The 19,353-nt window shown below is 41.1% G+C and overlaps 1 protein-coding gene across 1 annotated transcript in view; it reads left to right on the top strand.

Annotated features, from left to right (window-relative positions):
* LOC125881243 (A disintegrin and metalloproteinase with thrombospondin motifs 14) overlaps positions 1 to 19,353 on the top strand; it is an 85,582-nt gene that overhangs the window by 24,601 nt on the left and 41,628 nt on the right. Inside the window, exon 5 of the mRNA XM_049564322.1 lies at positions 17,635 to 17,718. Within this exon, the coding sequence (XP_049420279.1) occupies positions 17,635 to 17,718 (84 nt within the window). The remainder of the gene's footprint in view (positions 1 to 17,634; positions 17,719 to 19,353) is intronic.

The following is a 19,353-nucleotide window of genomic DNA, read 5'->3' as shown; positions in this document are numbered from 1 at the left end:
TGATGTGGGAACATTGTGCCCACCCTCCTGTCTCCTCCAAGATCACCCTGGTGAGTAAGAGGCTACATTTTGAGCTGGAGAACCCTGTCATTGTTATCTGTGTTCTCTCATTTTAGTTCTGCCACCAGGGCGGTGTGACCAGCTGTAATTGTAAATGAGTGCCACCTGTAGCTGACTCCCACCTGAGTGGCCAAGGCTAACATTAGCTAACCAGTGGAGACCGGAATTTTGCAAAATTTGCAAATAGCGAAGGAATGAAGCACCCTAGCTTGCTATGACTGGCTAGTACTCATTGCCTTTGTTATAGGATTGGTTAGGGTTAGAGTAACGCCGGATTTCCACTGGATGTGTGTCCGTTGCGGAACGGCATCACTGGTTATCCGATGCGTGCTCCGCCGTCCGTCCATACCCACCGGCTGCGTTTGCTGTGCGGTGCGGTGCAGCTCCGCCGGAAGACATCTCAGTGCACTGCCATGATTAATATCTCCTCGTCCATGGTGTTCACGGGGTGAAATGACGTCTGAAAACCTCTGACCTGTTGACTTCAGGCCTGCCTCTGCCCATTACATAGTTTTTAAGGTGTAGTGCAGGGAAATTTGATCCGTCGTGAACACTGAGTATTTTATTTTGAAAATTAACCAGATGTTTTATTGTGTTTCTGTGCATGACTTCCTGCCCCGCACGATCTGCTTTGTGCAGAATTGCTGTGTTGTTCTCCGGTGTCCAGCAAAAATAGAAGTCCTGCGTATCTGTTGCGGAGGGCTCCGGAGTGCCGCAGCTGAGACGGAGCCGGAACGCAGCACAGCCGCACCCGGTGGAAACACACACATTGACTAGAATTGAATCTTGTCGGCTCCGCTGCCGTGTCGGAGCGGAGACGCAGCCAACATGCATCTGGTGGAAATTGGCCATAAGAATGTCAGGGTAGTCAGGGTAGTCAATCAGAGGCAGAGTACATTGGGCCATTCCTTTGCTATCCTAGGATTCTGGAGTTTGCAGCTGGAGGGCAGTGGGCATCACGTTTCTGCCTGTTAACGCAGGTAGGTGTCTGTCTGACAGCAAAGTCAACAGAAAATAAAAGACAAGGCATGTATGTTACAAAGCATTAAAATTTCAAAACCTCGGGGGCCCCATGTACAAAGGCTACAACCTTGCCACAGCAGCTGCAGGTTCGATTCCGACTTGCAGCCCTTTGCTGGATGTCATCTACCCTCTCTTCCCCTTTCACACAAGCACTGTCCGATCAATTAAAGGCCAAAAAAATCGAAACCTCTAAATGGATAGGGCTTTTTATTTGTATTTTACATCATTTTGCTTTTTTTTTTTTTTTTTTCTTAAAAATTAATTGGTTAGTTACCAATTAATGTATGCTGGGCTGTCGAAAGCAAATTAACTGAAATTGGCATCCCTATGTGAGACAAAGAAAAGCTTCAAAAATTACAATATCCAGCTTGAATTAATGAATATTTGGCATTTTTTTCTTTAAAAATAATGTAACTACCTGAGACCCTGCATCCTCATATAAAGACATTACATTTTGGTTTTGCTGCACCTTATATTTTATTTCGCAACTTAGACCTGTTGTCTTCACTTGTGGACATTTGTTTGTGCAATGTAGTTGAAGCAAAAGCACAGCACACTAATTCATGTAAAAACAAGATGGCAGCCAACTCTGCCAAGTCAGTCCGCAGCCAGTCCTGACACAAAAGTGGATAAGCTCCTAAAGTTGGAAATGGTTTATTAATACCTAAATACACTTGTAGTTTGAAATGTTACACAAATTTGACCAATTCTAGCAATAGTAACAAGCCAAGACACTGTTTATAGGATATACTCATTTGAGGACACTGTACAACAGATTAACACATACAACGAAATTAAATCCATCCTCCTCAGTGCAAATATAAGTAAAAAAGACCTTCTAAAAACAATAACAAACTATATAGTTAAATGTAAAACAGCAAATGATATTACACTGAAAAACACAAATGCAGGGCATTCAGCCTATTGCACAAATCTCTGATATTGCACTCAAGCATATTTCTACACTCAAGCCTTTGTGAGTTCATTAAGTGCAGTTATTGCCTCACGATAAAAGCGTTTTGTTAACCTGTTTTTCCTTGTTTAAAGTGTCCTGTGTTTCTTGCCCAAGGGCAGCAGTTGATGGTGTCCTAGGTGGGATGGGTCCTTGAAAGTGTTTTGGGCTTTTTTGAGGCAGTGGGAACTGGAGCGCTCTTCAGTCTGCTACTGTGCAGCTGGCATACCACACACATATACAGTACGTTAACTCACTGTTTGTGGAGCAGTGGTAGAAGAACACAAGTGGTTTCTGGGTGAGCTGGTTCTTCCTGAGACATCTTGAGAAGTAGAGTCTCCATGCTGTGCCTTCTTAATCAACGCTGTGGTGTTGGCTCTCCAGGTCAGGTCCTCCTCAGTCTAGACAGCCAGGAACTGGAAATCAGAGACCCTCTCCACACAGTTCCTGCTGATGCTTAATGGCTGAATGTCCGGTTTATTCCTCCTGTAGTTGCTGATCAGCTCCTTGGTCTTGGTGGTGTTAAGGACCAGGATATTGAACCTGCACCACTCAATCAGCCAGTTAGTTTTATATTTTCGCAGCATTCACACAGGCCAGTCAGGTGAGACAGATTGTTTCTACAGACACTAAGGTCAGTTTTGGAGTGTAGAGCAATGAAAATTTATACAGAGTCACAAAATGACCATATCACATGGCTTCTTGATTTGTTGCATTATTTGCGGTTTAGCATTGAAATGAACAGTTGTAGACTTTAACAGTGACCACTTACAAAACATTGAACAAATGTTCAACCATTTTCAGGCACTAAAATATATAGCTTTATACTTTATTACACATTTGTGACTATTAAAATAAACCCAACATACCCATAAACCCTTTTAGGGCCAACGTCACAATGACGTCAGTTTGTTAGCTGGAGGCAAGACACGACTCTCCACCACAGGGCTGTAGGCTACATAGGAGTCTTAAAAAGTTGTCTTGTTGTGTTATTGGGAGCCAGAATAGAAGGAGTCATGGTTCAGAACTTATATCACAAACCAGCCACCACTACCCGTCAACAAAACATTTTAGCGCATTAGCTAACGTTAGCTTCAGTAGCAAAACAAACTGGAGGATCATCCTCCTTGTAAGATTGGCATAGTGGGCGGCAGTAACTCAGTCCATACTTGGGTTGGGAACCGGAGGGTCGCCTGTTCAAGTCCCCGTCCAGACCAAATATGGAGTGTAGACTGGTGGCTGGAGAGGTGCCAGTTCACTTCCTGGTGCCCTTGAGCAAGGCAATGAACCCCCCAACTGTTCGGGGCGCCTGACCAAGGCATATATGGATATATTAGTTAACATCCATGCCAACGTAAAGGGCGCATGGAAGTACGTGGACAGTGACGGTAACATCGTTTGAAACGGACGTATACATTTTTGTACGTAAAGGGAGCATAAATGAGCCCTAAGCCAATCAGAGGCAGCGATTGCATTCCGTATACAAGCACAGAGAGAGAGAGAGAGAGGGAAAAAACACACGACTTGTCGACTCCTCCTGGGGGGTGTCGACTTGTGCCACTGACGTCGACACATCGACAAATCGGCTTTTCTGTTAATGCCCTAATATATATATAAAAAAATCAACCACAAAGCTGGCCATCTTGTCAAATCATCCATCCACTGAGTGAGAGCATATGGGTCGACCAGTCTGGTCCCATTGGTCAGTGTTTACTTACTCAGGTAACACTTGCGGTCCCAGAGAGTGAGTGCACTTGACACGGTGCATTCGTAAATCAAATCTGGTGCTCTACACCAATATGAGAGCCCTGTTGGTCGAAGAAACGGAGAGTTATATTTCTATATAAATGAATGAATGGTTAAGTTGATCACACATTCACTTCACTCGGCGCTCTGCTGCCACTATGAGAGTGCAGTGCTCTGAATAACACTCCGAATGAGTATTTCTGAACGCACCACTCACATCATCGTCCTACATTGTCTAAAACAAGCCCACAGAACTTGCTAACTAGCACTAGCAAGTGTCTGTGGAGAACTGTTTTGCCTCCAGATAAGCCCCGCCCATTGAAAAATATCACACTGTTTATAACAGTAAAAGGGTCTATATGAGGATATCCTTTTTTCCCCAAAACAAAATGCTAGTTTTTATACTTAAATGCTCAGACGTTCTCATCCCAAATAGCCAGGAGAAACTTACTTACCAAACAAAAGCTCATTTCTCTGGAGGCTCAACATTGAATCTGTTCTCAAAATAAATGCTTGACTAATGGACTAATCGTTGCAGCTCTATAAATATCCCTTTTTGACATGAAAATGCTGCTGCTGAGTTTGGTGGACTCCCACCTGTGGAGGTATTTTTCCCTCCTTGTCCTCTCTGACATCAGACCTTGCCACACTTCTCCCCAGACCCCCACTTCCTCTAGCTGTTTATGGATTACCGATGAGAGGTGAACAAAAAAAAAAAAAGAAGAAATTTCTCAGCTCATTCATTACGGGTTCCACCAGCTCCTACCACCATAATCTACTTAATGGGCCCTAATCTCTCAAGTCAGATTTTCACAGGGTGCTGGTTTCACTCTGTAACAGTTACCATTTGGACCCTGCATGGTGGTCTGATTAGCTGCACTAGACCAATTAAAGAGTTGACTGGGAGCTGTGCGGGGCAGTCATGGAAACCAGCGCCAGGAGTTCACTCACACTTCCAAGCTCTGCTGACATGGAATGATATGCTTATTTAATTAGGATAATATATACACAGTCCATCTCCAAATGTCTCCTGCAAGAGAAATGTCTGATTTTCATGACCTTGGCAGATTGTACTGTGCAGTAGCTGCGAGAGTGTGCTCTATAATTATCAGTTCTTAGTTCCTAGTGCTCTCTGATAAGCACTTATTTCAGATCCATGGCAGGATGAGATAATTTCAAGACGTCCTCATGAATAAAATTTACTGAACTATGAAGTGAAATGAAGTTCTTCACAGTAATATCTACATATTCTGCTTCATTCTTGGAAAAGTTTGACGAGAGAAATGTGCAACTTTCAGAAATAAAAGCGCAGTTTAAACAAACGAGGGTCAAAACTCTTTAGTTCCACTCGTAAGCCACAGGCTTGCTGTGTCTGAAAGAGCTCTGCCCACTCAAATCCCTCTGAATCCCTGCTCCGTGGCTGCAGAATGTGTAGTACCACCTGGAGAAACTCTCCCCGAGGGATTGATTACTGAACATCCTGTCTGCGCGAAGCCAAGGTGACTGCTGAGGTGCCTGCCGCACAATGGCTGTGTTGTTACAGCGCACACCAGGTTTTGTCCACGTCGATGTGATGCTGTACACAAGCCAGGGACACCTAGCGCCTGTAGCCCACAGCTGCTATTCTCATTTTCAGCCACAACAGTCCGATTCCCGCCCTCTGTGTGCTCCTCCTGGCTTTGTGATTATCCCTGTATACGTGGGGTTGGAGGACTCACAAAAAAGTAAAAAAAAAAAAAAAAAAAAAGCTGAATGCATCTCTGAGTCAGGAAAAGTCTGCAGTGTCAGTGTTCATCATAGAACCTTCATGATGCTATTTTTGATGCTGTCCTCATTTTTCAACAGCCTCTGTGTTTCGGGTCCAACATAAACACACGTATATAGGTCAGTATAGACCAGTCTAGGAATGTGAGCTCGTAACAAATCTGGGAGAATTTGGGGTCACTTGAGTGTTCCTTACAGCCCTTATTGACCTGAATGGGCTTCTGTGAATGGAATATTTGCTTAAATGCCTTGGGTGTAACCCTGAGCAAATTTGGACAGAAGCCAAGATAGCCTTTCTTCAGTGACAGAGCTTTTGTTCTGCATGGTCATAATTAAGCTCAGTGGCGCACTCTCGTAGTAGCACTCTGTTATTCTTTTCACCATATCTGAAGCTTCGTGAGTTGCACAAGGACAGATACTGAAAGAGCCTGACCGAGGACACCTCTGTTTTTTAAAATGAACATCACTGTTCATATAAATAAACCCTAAAACTGACCTGAAATAGCTGTCACATCTCTCCCTAACGGCTATCCATTTTTAGATTTTGGGCTATTTTGCTTCCATTATATGTCCTCTTTCAGACTAGCAGTGGTGCCCTCGAAATGTATCACACTGATGGCCAGATGGGGCCACTAAAATCAAGTGGCACATCAAAACCAAAAGCCATGACTGAAGTTTAGGAACTCTATTATGTGGTTGATGTATATAGGCTACTTGCTATATAGGTTAGTGGCAAACTATGTCAATATGGAGAGTTCAGGAATCACATACTGACATAGTTTAGTTTCTTCTTTTTTATTCCAACACTTTTTATTGGGGTTTTCAAAGTTGAACAAACAGTAGCAGTAGTATAAAAGTGAAAATAGAATTTATGATACAAAAATATAGAAAATATTAATATTAATATAAAGTCAGAAATCCAAAATACCAAAGGGTGATTTGTCATACATGTATAGGAAAAGACACGTTTGCAATATATAATAATTAAAGATAAAATCTATTGTTCTATTTAAAATCATTAAAAAAATATAATAATAATTTAAAAAAAAGAAATTGAATTTAAAAGGGGGGAGGATTTAGAACGATGTCAGGTGCCCATGTCTGCTTCCAATTTAATAATATCAATCTACGTGCAAGTAGAATCACAAATAATTAGGGATGCACTGAAATGAAAATTTGTGGCCGAAGCCGAATAAAATTAAACGCTTGGCCGAATACTGAATACCGTTGTTTAGTTTTTCATTAGTTTTTGCAGATGAACCCCCGCCAGATTAGTGTTGTCACGGTACCAAAATTGGGACCAACGGTACGATACCAGTGAAAATATCATGGTTCTGAGTAGTATCACAATACCACAGTGAAAATGAGGCAGATGTGCCTTTTGTCATTTATAAAAAGATAAATCACTTTTCTATAACACATCAATGATATTTCAATGGAATAAATTACTTACTGACTTATTCATACTTCAAAAACAGCATCAATAATTGATTAATATGGAGGGATCAAAATAAAATAAAAAATAAAAATCAACCAGCCACCCTCCTCCCCTGACAAGTAAAGAACAGTCCCTTAAGTGCGGTGAGGTTTGTGGACCGTTACCTACCACAAAGAGAGAAATGTGAACGGCTCGTTTCTCCTCTGATACGCCACATACTGTGTGCCGCCACAGCTCGGCTGTTCAGGTACTTTTGGGCAGTCATGACAACAAGTTATTCACCTGGACCCGGACTTCTCCGTCGACGGTAAGCCGTTATCATGCGCCGCTGTATTTGACAGGAATACATTCCTGTCTGTGTCTGTGACCCCCGTTCAACCCACAAACGGCGGGATTCGCCGTTTCGTTTCTGCTGCTGGTTGAAATCTGTACTCGCACAGCATGCTAAATGATTTATTTTGCCTGCACAAAGCTATTTTTGGTTGCAAATGCGAGTGCAGGAGTAAAATATCGCCACACTGCCGACATTTTACTCCGTCCGTCACCGCACGCTGTTTGATTGCGTTATCAAAACACGTCACTATTATTCGGCCTTGCTTTTCACTTATTCCACCGAATACCAAATGTGTGTTTTTTTGCAATATTCGGCCAAATATATTCGGTTACCGAATATTCAGTGCGTCCCTACAAATAATATCATATGAGGTTGAGAACCGGTTAACACAAGGTCAGAACCTTTAATACTAAAGAATGCGGTCAGTGGATCAGGATCCACAGTTCTACCTAGGACATCTGATAGCGACTGACAAATATTGTGCCAATATGTTGTGACTCTTGGGCAGTGCCAGAAAATTTTAATTTCTTATTTTACTGTTAATATCACTAATTATCTAACGTGCATTGACTAATACTGGTACAGTTCACATTTCGAATACCAACAGCAGTCTTGTTTTAATGTGTTACATATGATTCGTTGTTCTTCAGATAGGTTGGTTTAGTTTAGGAGACTCGTGGGTTCCCATAGAACTCATTATTAGATAGATAATGGGTCCCATAGTTGAAAATTGCCATTTGTTCCCTCGCCAAAATTTAGCCTAACTTTGAAACGTTATTTAGACCAGTGGTTACCAACTGGTGACTCATAGTCCAAAAGTGGGTCTGACTTGACCCTAGGTGACTCGCAAACATTCTAGGTTTGTAAAAAACAAACTTTATTTTGAAGCACAGTGGATTTCCAGCACAGAGCTTTTATTTTGGAGTGCTGTTTCCTGCTGTAGAGTGAGTGACAGCTACTTGACAGAGACGGCAAACTAGCTGGACGACGTGGCCAAACGCAAGTATGATGCCGAATGTATGGACCTTGAACTGATGACTAAGGAGAAATCTGGACCCCAGAGATGGACCAGTTGGGAACCACTGATTTAGACCCCTTCCCGACAAGCAGTGCAGACCTGGTTGGTACCAATGGATGCTTTGGTTGGGGTGACTAGCTTGAAAAGATACCATTACCTTTGCGTGATTAGCTATCTTAAAAATAAGCACACCACAGCCTCTTTTAAGACAGTAATATCGACCTCCAGCAATTTTCCCCATGAGGAGTCAGCAATTGTGTCAGGAGGGCCATGGCCGCCTGGTCCTCCCTTGGGGGCACCACTGCACACTTGTGGAAAGTAAATTTCTAAAAGACGAGTTTCATGGTATCTACTAGTTAGAATTTTTACCATCTTCACCAGTCGTGTCCTAACAATTTATTTAATTTAATAAAAACAAAATGAGTTTCTGAGTCAGAAATCCTCACTTAAGTAGCACTTACATACATCAAACATTCCAGTTTTGTTACTGTCTATATCCTGAAGGTTTTCAAAGAGAGGTTTGTTCATACATTATTCATAGCCTGATTTATACAACATTTTATTCGTGAAAACATGACTGAAATTGATTTTTAATGGCTGTTAACAGTATTTTTTGAATCATGGAGTGATAAAAAGAAATATTCAAAATTTCCTCTGCAAAATCTCTAATATGTCGCCAAAATAAAACAAGAGTTTTGAACCTGGCTTTATCCGCTGTTCAGAATTTTGTTCTAGAAATGTAAACAAATATGCATATATTTAATTAGATAAGCCTCATTTGCATATTTAAACATACATTTTCAGAAGTCTTGTAAGACAGTCAGCAGATTTTATAACACAAAACTTAAGTTAAACAAAGTAAAAGAAACTTGACGTGCCAGTTTGACAATGAAAAACAACCTTTGTCATTTCTGTTCTTTCTCGTTATTTGTTCATTTATCATCTCGGCTCCGCAGATGGCTGGTTGTCTTGGTAATTCATATGCTCATATGCTGTCACTTGTGTCAGGATTGTAATTTTAATGAAATTGATGCTTTTCTTTGCATATGCTGTCTTCAGTAGCAGCTGGACAGATTAAAGCTTACAGACAAATAACATCACAGCTGCTCAGCGCCTCTATTGTAGAATTAATGAAAACATCTGACTTCACCTCAGGGCTCTTGTAAATTCAGTGTCTTGCAATGATGACCTTTGGTAGATTAATGTTGCATGTCAAATTTGAAATGGAGAAATGCTACGAACAAAACCGTTCAGTTTTATTTTTCACCATATTTACGAAGCATTGAAAAATACATTAACTTATCTGTTTTCTGTTTAAATAGTAAAATAAAAGAAAGAAGAACAACTTTGATATTGTGCTGAAGGGGAGGTTGTTGATTTCCATTTTTCTTTAGGTATTACAGTGTATCTTTGGATTTGGCCCGGAGCAGAAAAATATTTTCATGTGTTTTCTCTCCATATCTTAATATTGTTCCTGAAAGATATTGTACTGAAAGATCAGAGGTGGATAAGTTTGAAAAGTAATTAAAAACACCTAAAACTTATTCTAACTGGGAGGCAGTGTAAGGCAGCCAGGACTGTATGGATAAAAATGTTTTCTTTTGTTAGCGTTGCTAAACTCCAGTGTTGGGCTAAATTGATCTGATATGGACAGTATTACTGATTTGTAGACAAAACCACAATTGAGACAAGAAGTTAAGAGCTTTTCAACCAGAACCGTTGGAAGCGGCTGCAAAAAAAAGCCTGAAAAAAGGCAGCCACGTATGCTCTCTCCTCGTTAGAACTATTGAAAAAAGACCCCGGCGCTGAGAAAAAAACGCTATGTGGACCCACGCCCTGAGGCATTCACTGATACCTGTCTTGTTGGGCAGGGGCTAATTAATGCTCCAAAGCTGGGCTAAATTTTGGAGAGGAGAAAGTGGCATTGCCATTTTCAAAATGGTGTAATGGAATATTTCTGCATACTGGGGTCCCTAAACAGTCTTTGAGTTGCATAAATTGGGTATAACTGGACACCTGAGACACTTGTGGATTCCATGAGCCTAACTGTATTCCTGTGTGGTGTTGTCAGTCTCCATAAAACCCATTTAATTGTGTGAAACCATTTGATATTGCCTGTGTTAGTATTAGAGTCAAGCTATAACCCCGGGGGCTGAAAAATAAAGCCAGCACAGAAGTGCCAAAAACTGCAGTTCCTCTAATGGCCACTTGAGGCTGGTTCCAGTTAATCCCCATAGACCCCCATGTTACAATGCCAACATGTGTGTTGTGGTGGAGTGGATGAGCAGCCAGATTTGGAAAATTTTGTCTCTGTCCATAATCCCTAATAGCTGGCCCTGACCAGCAGCCACATTAAACGCTGGTGAATAAAATGGAAGAAATCTATTTAAATTGGTTCCATTTGCTCCCACCCAGTGCCCGAGTCTCTCAAAGTAAAATGGCATCATCAAGGTATCAAAGACTGCACTAGCTTGGAAACCACAACGATTTTAGTCCTGTTGCCGCAAGCCTTGGGGATATTATTTCCTTGAACTGTTTATTTCTTTTCAACAGTTTCTGAACTAATGTGAATTTGGAGATGGGGGGTAGACAAGGGAAAGATAAGAGTTAGTCTCCGAAGTAGAGGCTGTATACAGGCCTGTCATGAAATAAACCGAGAGAAAGACTCATTAACACTGGAAGGAGACCCAAGGACAATGAATCTGAAAATCTGAAAAGAGTTTTAATGGTAGAAAGTTCAGATGAGGCAGACAGACGGATGAGACACAAGTCCTTGAGGGAAACAGAGGCTGGGTACTTTTTTTTTTTTTAAAGATATTTTTTAGGTCATTTTTCTGCCTTTAATTGATAGGATAGTGAAGTGTGAAGGAGGGAGAGAGAGGGAGAGACATACAGGGCCACAGGCTGGAGTTGAACCCGGGCTGCTGCGGCAGCAGCCTTGTACATGGAGCGCCTGCTCTACCACTAAGACACTGACGCCCCCTCGGTACTTTTTTTAAATCTTTTTTACAAAGCACACTCGTGCTGTAACATACCATTATGTTAATGGTATTATATAGAAATCTTATATTGTGCTGAAACTTTAAACATCAGTAAGAAAAAAATTGAGCTCCATGCTCACAGCGTATCAACCTCATTGACTCCAGAGCTGATGGTTATTACAAAGATGTACTGTCAGGGGGATACAGTTCCACGTGAGAGCTGATGTAGATAAAACAAGTTATACAAGCTATAAATACAAGTTGAGATCAGATGTTTTACAACAGACTTTTAGGGGGCTGACATTTTGAAAAGGTGTAACTAGTTATATTAATCATCAGTGTTTAGGTACACTCTAAGCTTTTTCCTGCTCTGACATGTTAACATGTCTGCAGTGGTCAAGGTGATGAAAATTCAACAGATGTTACAGTCAACATGAGAACAGCGACTCATAGGATGACCTTTAGGTGTGATAAGATGAAGAGGGTTTTTTTAAGGGTCAGTTCACCCATGGTTCAAAAGAAAGCATGTACACCATGTAGCCCTCACTGACCTCTGGTGGCATTTACCCAGACACATGTATTTGTTCAGGTAATTACAAACTTGTGGCTGACATTTCTGTCGCCCCGTTGGTAGTGCGATTTTGTTTGTGGTTCTCAAAAGATCTTAAACATGAAGATGTTACAGCAACTTGAATTTTCCAGAAACAACAACGTTGAAAACGCTGCTGACCATGTTGTAATTTGAGTCTGGACTGATGGAAACATAGATGCAAACGCACATATTTACTGCCTGATTGGGTCTTTTCAGTCATGACATGTCAAGCCACAACATTTTAGCGAGGTCTACAGACCTTTTGTAATTTTATCCTTCATGTGTCGGTACTCCTTTCCCATCACAATGACGTCCTCTGGATTGGATATTGCTCCCGGTAATGCTCTAATATGCCACTGTATTTTCTTTACAGTCAATCTATTTTACACCGCCTTGACCACCTTATACCATTTTGTTGCCGGTCCAAGCAAAGGAATCTATGGTCTGACTGTTCGCCATCTCAGTAGGGTTTTCTTTCGAGTAGACAATCTGCTTCCTGTTTATATAGGCACATGTTTGCCCATTGTATGTTAATGGTCATGTGATATGCATTTTTGGGTGTGCTGATATGGACAAGAGTAATGGTGCTAAACCGCTCATGTGTACAGAGATTGTCTGCATTTTAAATTTAAAAAAAAAAAAAAGCCATTGAAAAATGAAAACGTATTAAGCAAGATTTATATTTCTGCGGCAGACCCTACGCCATAGCCTACGCATGTGGCATACACCGATGTGAGGATTTATACTTGTGCCGTGGTGTGTCTGTGTCACTCTGCAGTTACACCTCCGAAACACTAGTTGGCAGCAGAGGTTTCTGTGAAATGCTGTAGAGATTAGTTGATTCAAAACCATAGAGTTCAAAACACACATTAAACACACATTAAACATGGCTTAATAGACACAATTTCAAACACAAGTACACAAATGGGCTTCACTGTAACTTGCAGCATTCACAGACAAACACTTGTCTTTATCTGGACACATTTTCCCCACAAATACAACATGCTAATGTTTTTAGCACAAGCTTATGGCATTTTACATTGTATTTATTAGCCTAGCGACGAGTGGAGATTTCCTCTGCTCTTATGAAGCCAGGATTAATCACACACAAGACCTACAATGCTGTTTTTGTAGAGGCTTTATCATTTACACAATTTATTGTTTCTTATCTGTGAAATTAAAGTAAATAAAAGCTTCGTTTCCACTGAGGGAAATGGTTTCTACAGCGTGGGTTACGGCATGCTCTGCGTTGACGACAGCGTCAAATTCAACGCAGAAGTAGGTAGATAGATAAATAGATAAATACTCTATTGATCCCGAAGTATAAAGTCTGCCTTAGTGTGGATGTGGCCTTTGTCACTCTGGATGATCCATTTCACTCCACCACTTTCAGTAAAGAAATAGTACCAATGAAAACTGCTGACAGTCAACAAACAGGACATTGTTTCTTGTAAACATTACCATTAAGTGTTTCAAAATGTCATTTTTCAATGTTCTGACCACCACAAATGTTATTTCCTTTTTTTAAATTAGTGTTTTCAGGTAGAAGGGACAAAAAAGGGGGACGGGGGTTGGTTAGGGCCACACAGTGGTACAGAACAGAGTTTTTCAATGAGCCAATCAATAGGTTACATCTGTGTATGTCAGCTGCTCTGTAATTGGATGTTTCTTGTTGAAATGATTCTTGGGGCCACAAATGTTTTAGCACAGACTTGAACCATCTCTTTTTTTAAAGATCAAAGATTCAGGTATTTTTCATAATGTAACAGATCCATCATTGATCCTTCTGGTACCATGTACACTCATCAACTATGCCTGCACATGGTGTCCCCTATAGAACGTCCATGATTAGAGTACCTGTGCCCTTCAGTCAGCCCCCTCCTGAGTTCGTCATCACTGATCATATGTCCAGGTTTCACAGAAAGATTGTTTTTCCTCTGTTCAACAGCAGTGCATTCAGAAAGTATTCAGACCCCTTCATCTTTTTTCACATTTCATGTTGCAGCCTTGAATTATTTTCCCCCTCATCACTCTGCAGTTAATGCCGCATAATGAGCAAGGTACTTACCCATAGTCAGTGTATTCCCCACAATAAATGGTGGTTGGCAGACTCCCAATTTGGAAAAACAGGTATGAGTGGCAGCATGGAAGCTAAGCAATGTACTGCTGTTGGTGGAGGTGGCAGCAAAACGTTTTTTAGCCACTTAAAAAAAAGAGTAGTATCAATTTGAGAGCATGTAATGTTTAGAACATTTTCACCACTGTTAAGTGACAGGGAACAGAAGCCATAATATAGCTCTCTTTAAAGCCACCAGACTCCTTTGACAAAAATAGTATTTTACCCAGTAAAACACATGAGTTTCGAAACTGACATTGACTCAGTTGGTTGGTTTGTTTGTTACTGTGTGACTTTGGTGTTTAAAATAGTTCAGATTCACCAAAGTTACACAACAACACAAACCATCCAATTGAGGCAGTGTTGGACCAGAAACTCCTGTGTTCTGTGAGGTGAAATGACAGTTTTTTTGTCAGTTTGGTAGTTTTGAAACAAGCGACAGAAGTTTCCACCAAACACTTTCAGTATGGTACCTTTGGAACCACAAGTAACCCTTCAGCCATGGTAGCTAGACCCTAGCGGATATTTAAAAATAGCAGGTTTGTGCATTTAGTCCTTCTCAGGCAAGCTCAGGGGTTTAGTGTTGCCGTAGCCCACAGGAACAACGATGCACGACACTTTCTTTTTCTCAAAGTAAGGCTTGTGATATATGCCATTCACATAACCTGGTCAAAATTTATATACTGTATATATAAAAAACTAAAGTGATGGTCAAAGTTGTCACAGTGAAATTTAAGGTGTGCTGCTGGATTCACGTCATCAACTCACTCATTGAGTAACATTACAAGTAAATGTTCCACCTTAAAAGTCGCCGACAGTTGGCCCAGTGCAGGTATTTTTTTCTCAGACTCCAGCTGCTGCAAGAGACAGCAAAACGTCCTTTAATTTATAGTTACAGTGACTGTCCTCTATTGACCAATCAACAGACTGCAGTGTTCACAGCTCCACCTTTTAGTACCAGATCTGTGTGCTAGGTACCCCAACAGAGGGGGGACCAAAAATGGGGATGGTACCAATTGTTCCATTGGTACCATCCACAACGTAACACAGCGGAAACAGGGAAAAAAAGTGCACCGAACTGAACCGTACTGTGCTGCTCAGTAGAAACGGGGCTATAGTGGCTTCAGTTTCCCGTCAAGGTTAAAGCGTTGTACTCCACCCCCATTTATAGCAAAAACGCCTAAAATGACATACCCAAATAAAAATGACTGCAGCCCCTGAACCGCTCTGACTACATGCATCGATGAGGTCTCAATGAGGTCTTACCAGAAAGAAAACTCCCTCCCTTGTGAAAGTGTCAGAAACACTCTAATTGATACAGAGACAGAGTAATGGGCCTCTGAAATCAGTAAAAAGATGAAGATTTTGCCTAAAATAAAATAAGAAATGATTTTCAGGATGAATAACTGTCTGTGGCTTCATCTGAGCAGGTAAATGACACTGTGGGGCTGTAGGCACACTATCAATGAACATTTGTTTCAAATTTGAAGTAGATTGCTCAAAGTATGACCACTCTACAACCACTCTACAGTATTTTTTCCATCAAAAGATCCATGCGGAGCTCCAAATGACAAGAGCGCTCACTCCGCTTCAAAGCAGCACTATCAGTGATCAAACAACACTCAGCCAGCTTCAAACATCTTACCTTATTGAAATCAGGTGTGATTATGATAGCTGATGTTGTTTATGACAGAAACACCATAAAATATCACCAAATAAAGTCATATGAAACGTGAAAGTTATGATCCCACTTTCTAGGCGGTATATCTCAGCCAAAAATAGTGGTAGGAGTGAGACTTTTACCTTTTATAAAACAGCTAAGTCCCCGCTAACGGCTCCACATAAGATTGCGAGTAATCCTTTAACTTTTCCCGTCGAAAAATGGCATGACATGACTTGTCACCACTCATCGAGATTTTGGACTTGTGTTTAGACTGCTCTGGTGCGAAATAAATAATAAATAAAAGAACAACAATTCTAGTTAGTCTAGTTATTTTTCAAAAGTTGAGAGCTTTCTGAATCTGGCAATACCAAACATCACATGGTTTGATGACGTAGTGCGCCTGGGAGATACCATTTAACAGAGGAGGAGGGGAGCGAGGACGTCGGCGTCCTGGTGGAGTTAGAGAGGTTAAAGCGGCGAAAATATTGCAAATATACCGTACACTTAAAATAATATAAATTTTTTAGGTTGCGAAAATGTACTTTGCTGCTGCCCCTGTCCACAGCGGTACATAGCTTAGCTTCCATGGCAGTGCTTCTGCCTGCTTCTCCAAAGTGGGGGCGTGCTGGCTGCTCTCTACTTAAAGTAATGCACTAACTTTGAATAAGTATGTCATACAACCCCACTTCAAAAAATCTGAACTATCCCTTTAAGTGAGAAAATATATGGATTCTTGTGTAGTAGTATTAATTGTGTTGGAAGTTGCAGGAATAATTGAGATGAGTGTGAAGGAAATCAAATTAGGATATTACGATAAATCATGCACAGATGTTGCAGAATTTTATTTCTAAGCTTTCAACATTACGTATGTTAAATTTGCGAGTCAGTCAGGCGCAGCGTCGACCCATGTGCTTTAAAACACCAGTTGTAAATATATGTTTCCTCTCAGTAACAGCTCCACTGGTGGAATGTGAGGGTGCTTTGTGAAACTAAATATCTCCATGTTTACCAATCGAGAGTCTCCCGGTCTGTTAATTACCATCCATTACCAACATGTCCCGACTAAATGACTTACTGATTTATGGAAAAAAAGAAATATTCATCTCTTATTTTCCTCTGAACTTTATTTATCAACCGCAAAGTGAAGCAGTTGATTGACTTTACGGGGCCCCGGAGGAGTGCCGACATGTAGAGACCATTTGAAAATAAAACACACTCAAGTGGAAATTGGAATTGGGATTTGAACGGGATCCTGACTTGGCCCGTGAGTTAAGCATCCACATACCAAAGCATTATTATTATTATAAAGCCAAACAGCAGTTGACACATTTCTGGGTCAGGCTTCTTTGCCATTGCATAACAACACTGGTTTTATTGGGAGGTTGCCAGATGTCTCCACATGTTTCATCATGATTCCAAGCTTGTTGAAAGAGATGAAAAAAACCCTCCCCAGTGGTTTGACAACCTGCTGCTGGGAGGTTGTGTATCCAAGAAATTAAATCCGTGGAAGCAGCCAGCATGATCAGGTGTGTTTGTACTGCTCTGGGGAGTTTAGAAGAAATGTTGGTTTCTTTTTGAGCAGATTTTTAATAAGGCAAACTGACTCCTAGAGAGAGGTCAGTGAAGACTTTATACCTCCCAGCAGCACAAACGACTACAGACAGCGTTACATCTTCTTCCCTGTGCCTTTTAATACCCTGGGTATAAAACATCACACACAGCCGGCTTGGTAAACATGACCTCACTGTGTGCAGCTTGATAATGTCACTTGACAATCAGATGTCACTGTTTTTTTTTTTTCTTCTCAAACCATTTGATGCCACCTGAGGACTTTGATTTACATACTTGAAGCAGCCGTAGTTATCTTCTTCTGCTCTGCAGGCTCAGGGATCATTGTGTTTCTTTCATCCCTCGGATCAGTGACAGATAATTTTCATTTCCTTTCAGGTTGATGAGATCTACCACGACGAATCTTTGGGGACCAACATCAACGTTGTCCTTGTCCGCATGATAATGGTCGGGTACCGACAGGTAAGCTATGTCACACGTTGGTGTTATTGTCTATCTGTGCAAATGTTTAAGACATCTGGGGCAGCAGCAAGAGAGTTCCTGGTTTAAACCCTGTGTCAGCGTGGGTTTTCTCCAGGTACTCCGATTTCCTCCCACAGTCTAAAGACATGCAGGTTAATTGGTGACTCTAACTCTTCCGTAGGTGTGATTGTGAGTGTGAATGGTTGTCTGTCTCTATGTGTCAGCCCTGTGATAGTCTGGTGACCTGTCCATGTATATGTATAAAAGATCCCTATGTGCAATATGTGCACACTGTGTCTGTTCTCTATGAGACAGTGAGTTTGGCTCAGCGGGCTAAAGAGTTTATATCTGGCGGTGTCATCATGGAGAAAATTATTATTGTTTAAGGACGTGGGAAAATAGCCTTCGACCAAAATTTGAATGTTTGAATTTGAATACGTAATACATACGGAATACTTCTGGGAAGCTACAGAATGATATAAAAATGTTCAAATGAATAAATAAATAAATAAAGGACCCAACTTTTAAACAATTATTTAGTGAGCTTCAGTGTTGTTGGTTATAAGATTTTGTTAGTGTTATATCCGGCCACGTGAGGTGATTCCTCCTGTTTCCAGTGTTTATGCGAAGCAAAGCTAACCTACCACACAGACAGGAGAGAGGTGTGAATATTCTCATCTGCAGCAGGAAAGTGAAAATGTTTCTTGACCAAAATGTTGAATTGTTCCTCCAAGACTGACTCATTCAGTGTGTGTCCATGTATCATAGTAACTTAGCAGTCACCTTTCTGCAGTAATGTGATTTCCTGCTGTCGTGCATGTATATTAGAAATGCGGCTTCTGTAATTGTGGCGTGAGATTAGAGAGACCCGAGTGATTTCTCACACGGCCAAGAAATCATCTTTCTCTCAGTCGGACTGAGGTCTCTCTGATCCCTTACCTCAATATGTAGTTGGGTTTCTAATCAGCTTTTTACATGCAAGCATGTGCATGACAAAGAAAAGTATGTGATGAACAAAGTCAAAATGAATCAGTTTCTGCTGCTGAACATTAAAGTATTTGCAAGACTTGAGTCATGTTTCTGTCACTGTAGAGCTTCTTCTCTCACTTTGCTCTCAGGCAGAGCAAAACAGTATCGTCTAACAACAGTACAGTTAAAATAAGTGCATGCAAATTAAGTTTGTGGATGTGCGTGTGCTGCTGAGTGGAAGTGTGGGTTTACAGTATCAGGTTACTGCAGGTACTGCACTGGTTTCTCTGAGGAGCCTGGTTTGTTGGGTGCATGTCAAAACACTGACTGGATTTATAACAGTAGCCAAGGAATCCCCAAAATAAAAAAGGGAAAGATCACATTTTCATTGTATTTTGGGTCGGCCCCGCAGCTGGTTAGAGGCCCCAAGCAGTGTGCGATGTGTTTGTGCCACATTTAACCTCATTGCAAAAGATGTGATTTGAGAATGCATAATATATGATGATAACACCACCCAGCGCTGCATGCTGTTACATACACTACAGACTATTAGCTCAGCCATGTCGGGGACTGATAACAGACAGATCATATGTTTACAATGCAGAGTACATACACGCTGACACAGTCCCATCTGGCTTTTATTACTGTCATTTAACATTCAGTACA

This window comes from Epinephelus fuscoguttatus, linkage group LG20 (genome assembly GCF_011397635.1).
Source record: "Epinephelus fuscoguttatus linkage group LG20, E.fuscoguttatus.final_Chr_v1".
Lineage (NCBI taxonomy): Eukaryota > Metazoa > Chordata > Actinopteri > Perciformes > Serranidae > Epinephelus > Epinephelus fuscoguttatus.
Note: the sequence above shows the minus strand (reverse complement) of the source record. Positions and strands in the feature narration are given on the sequence as shown.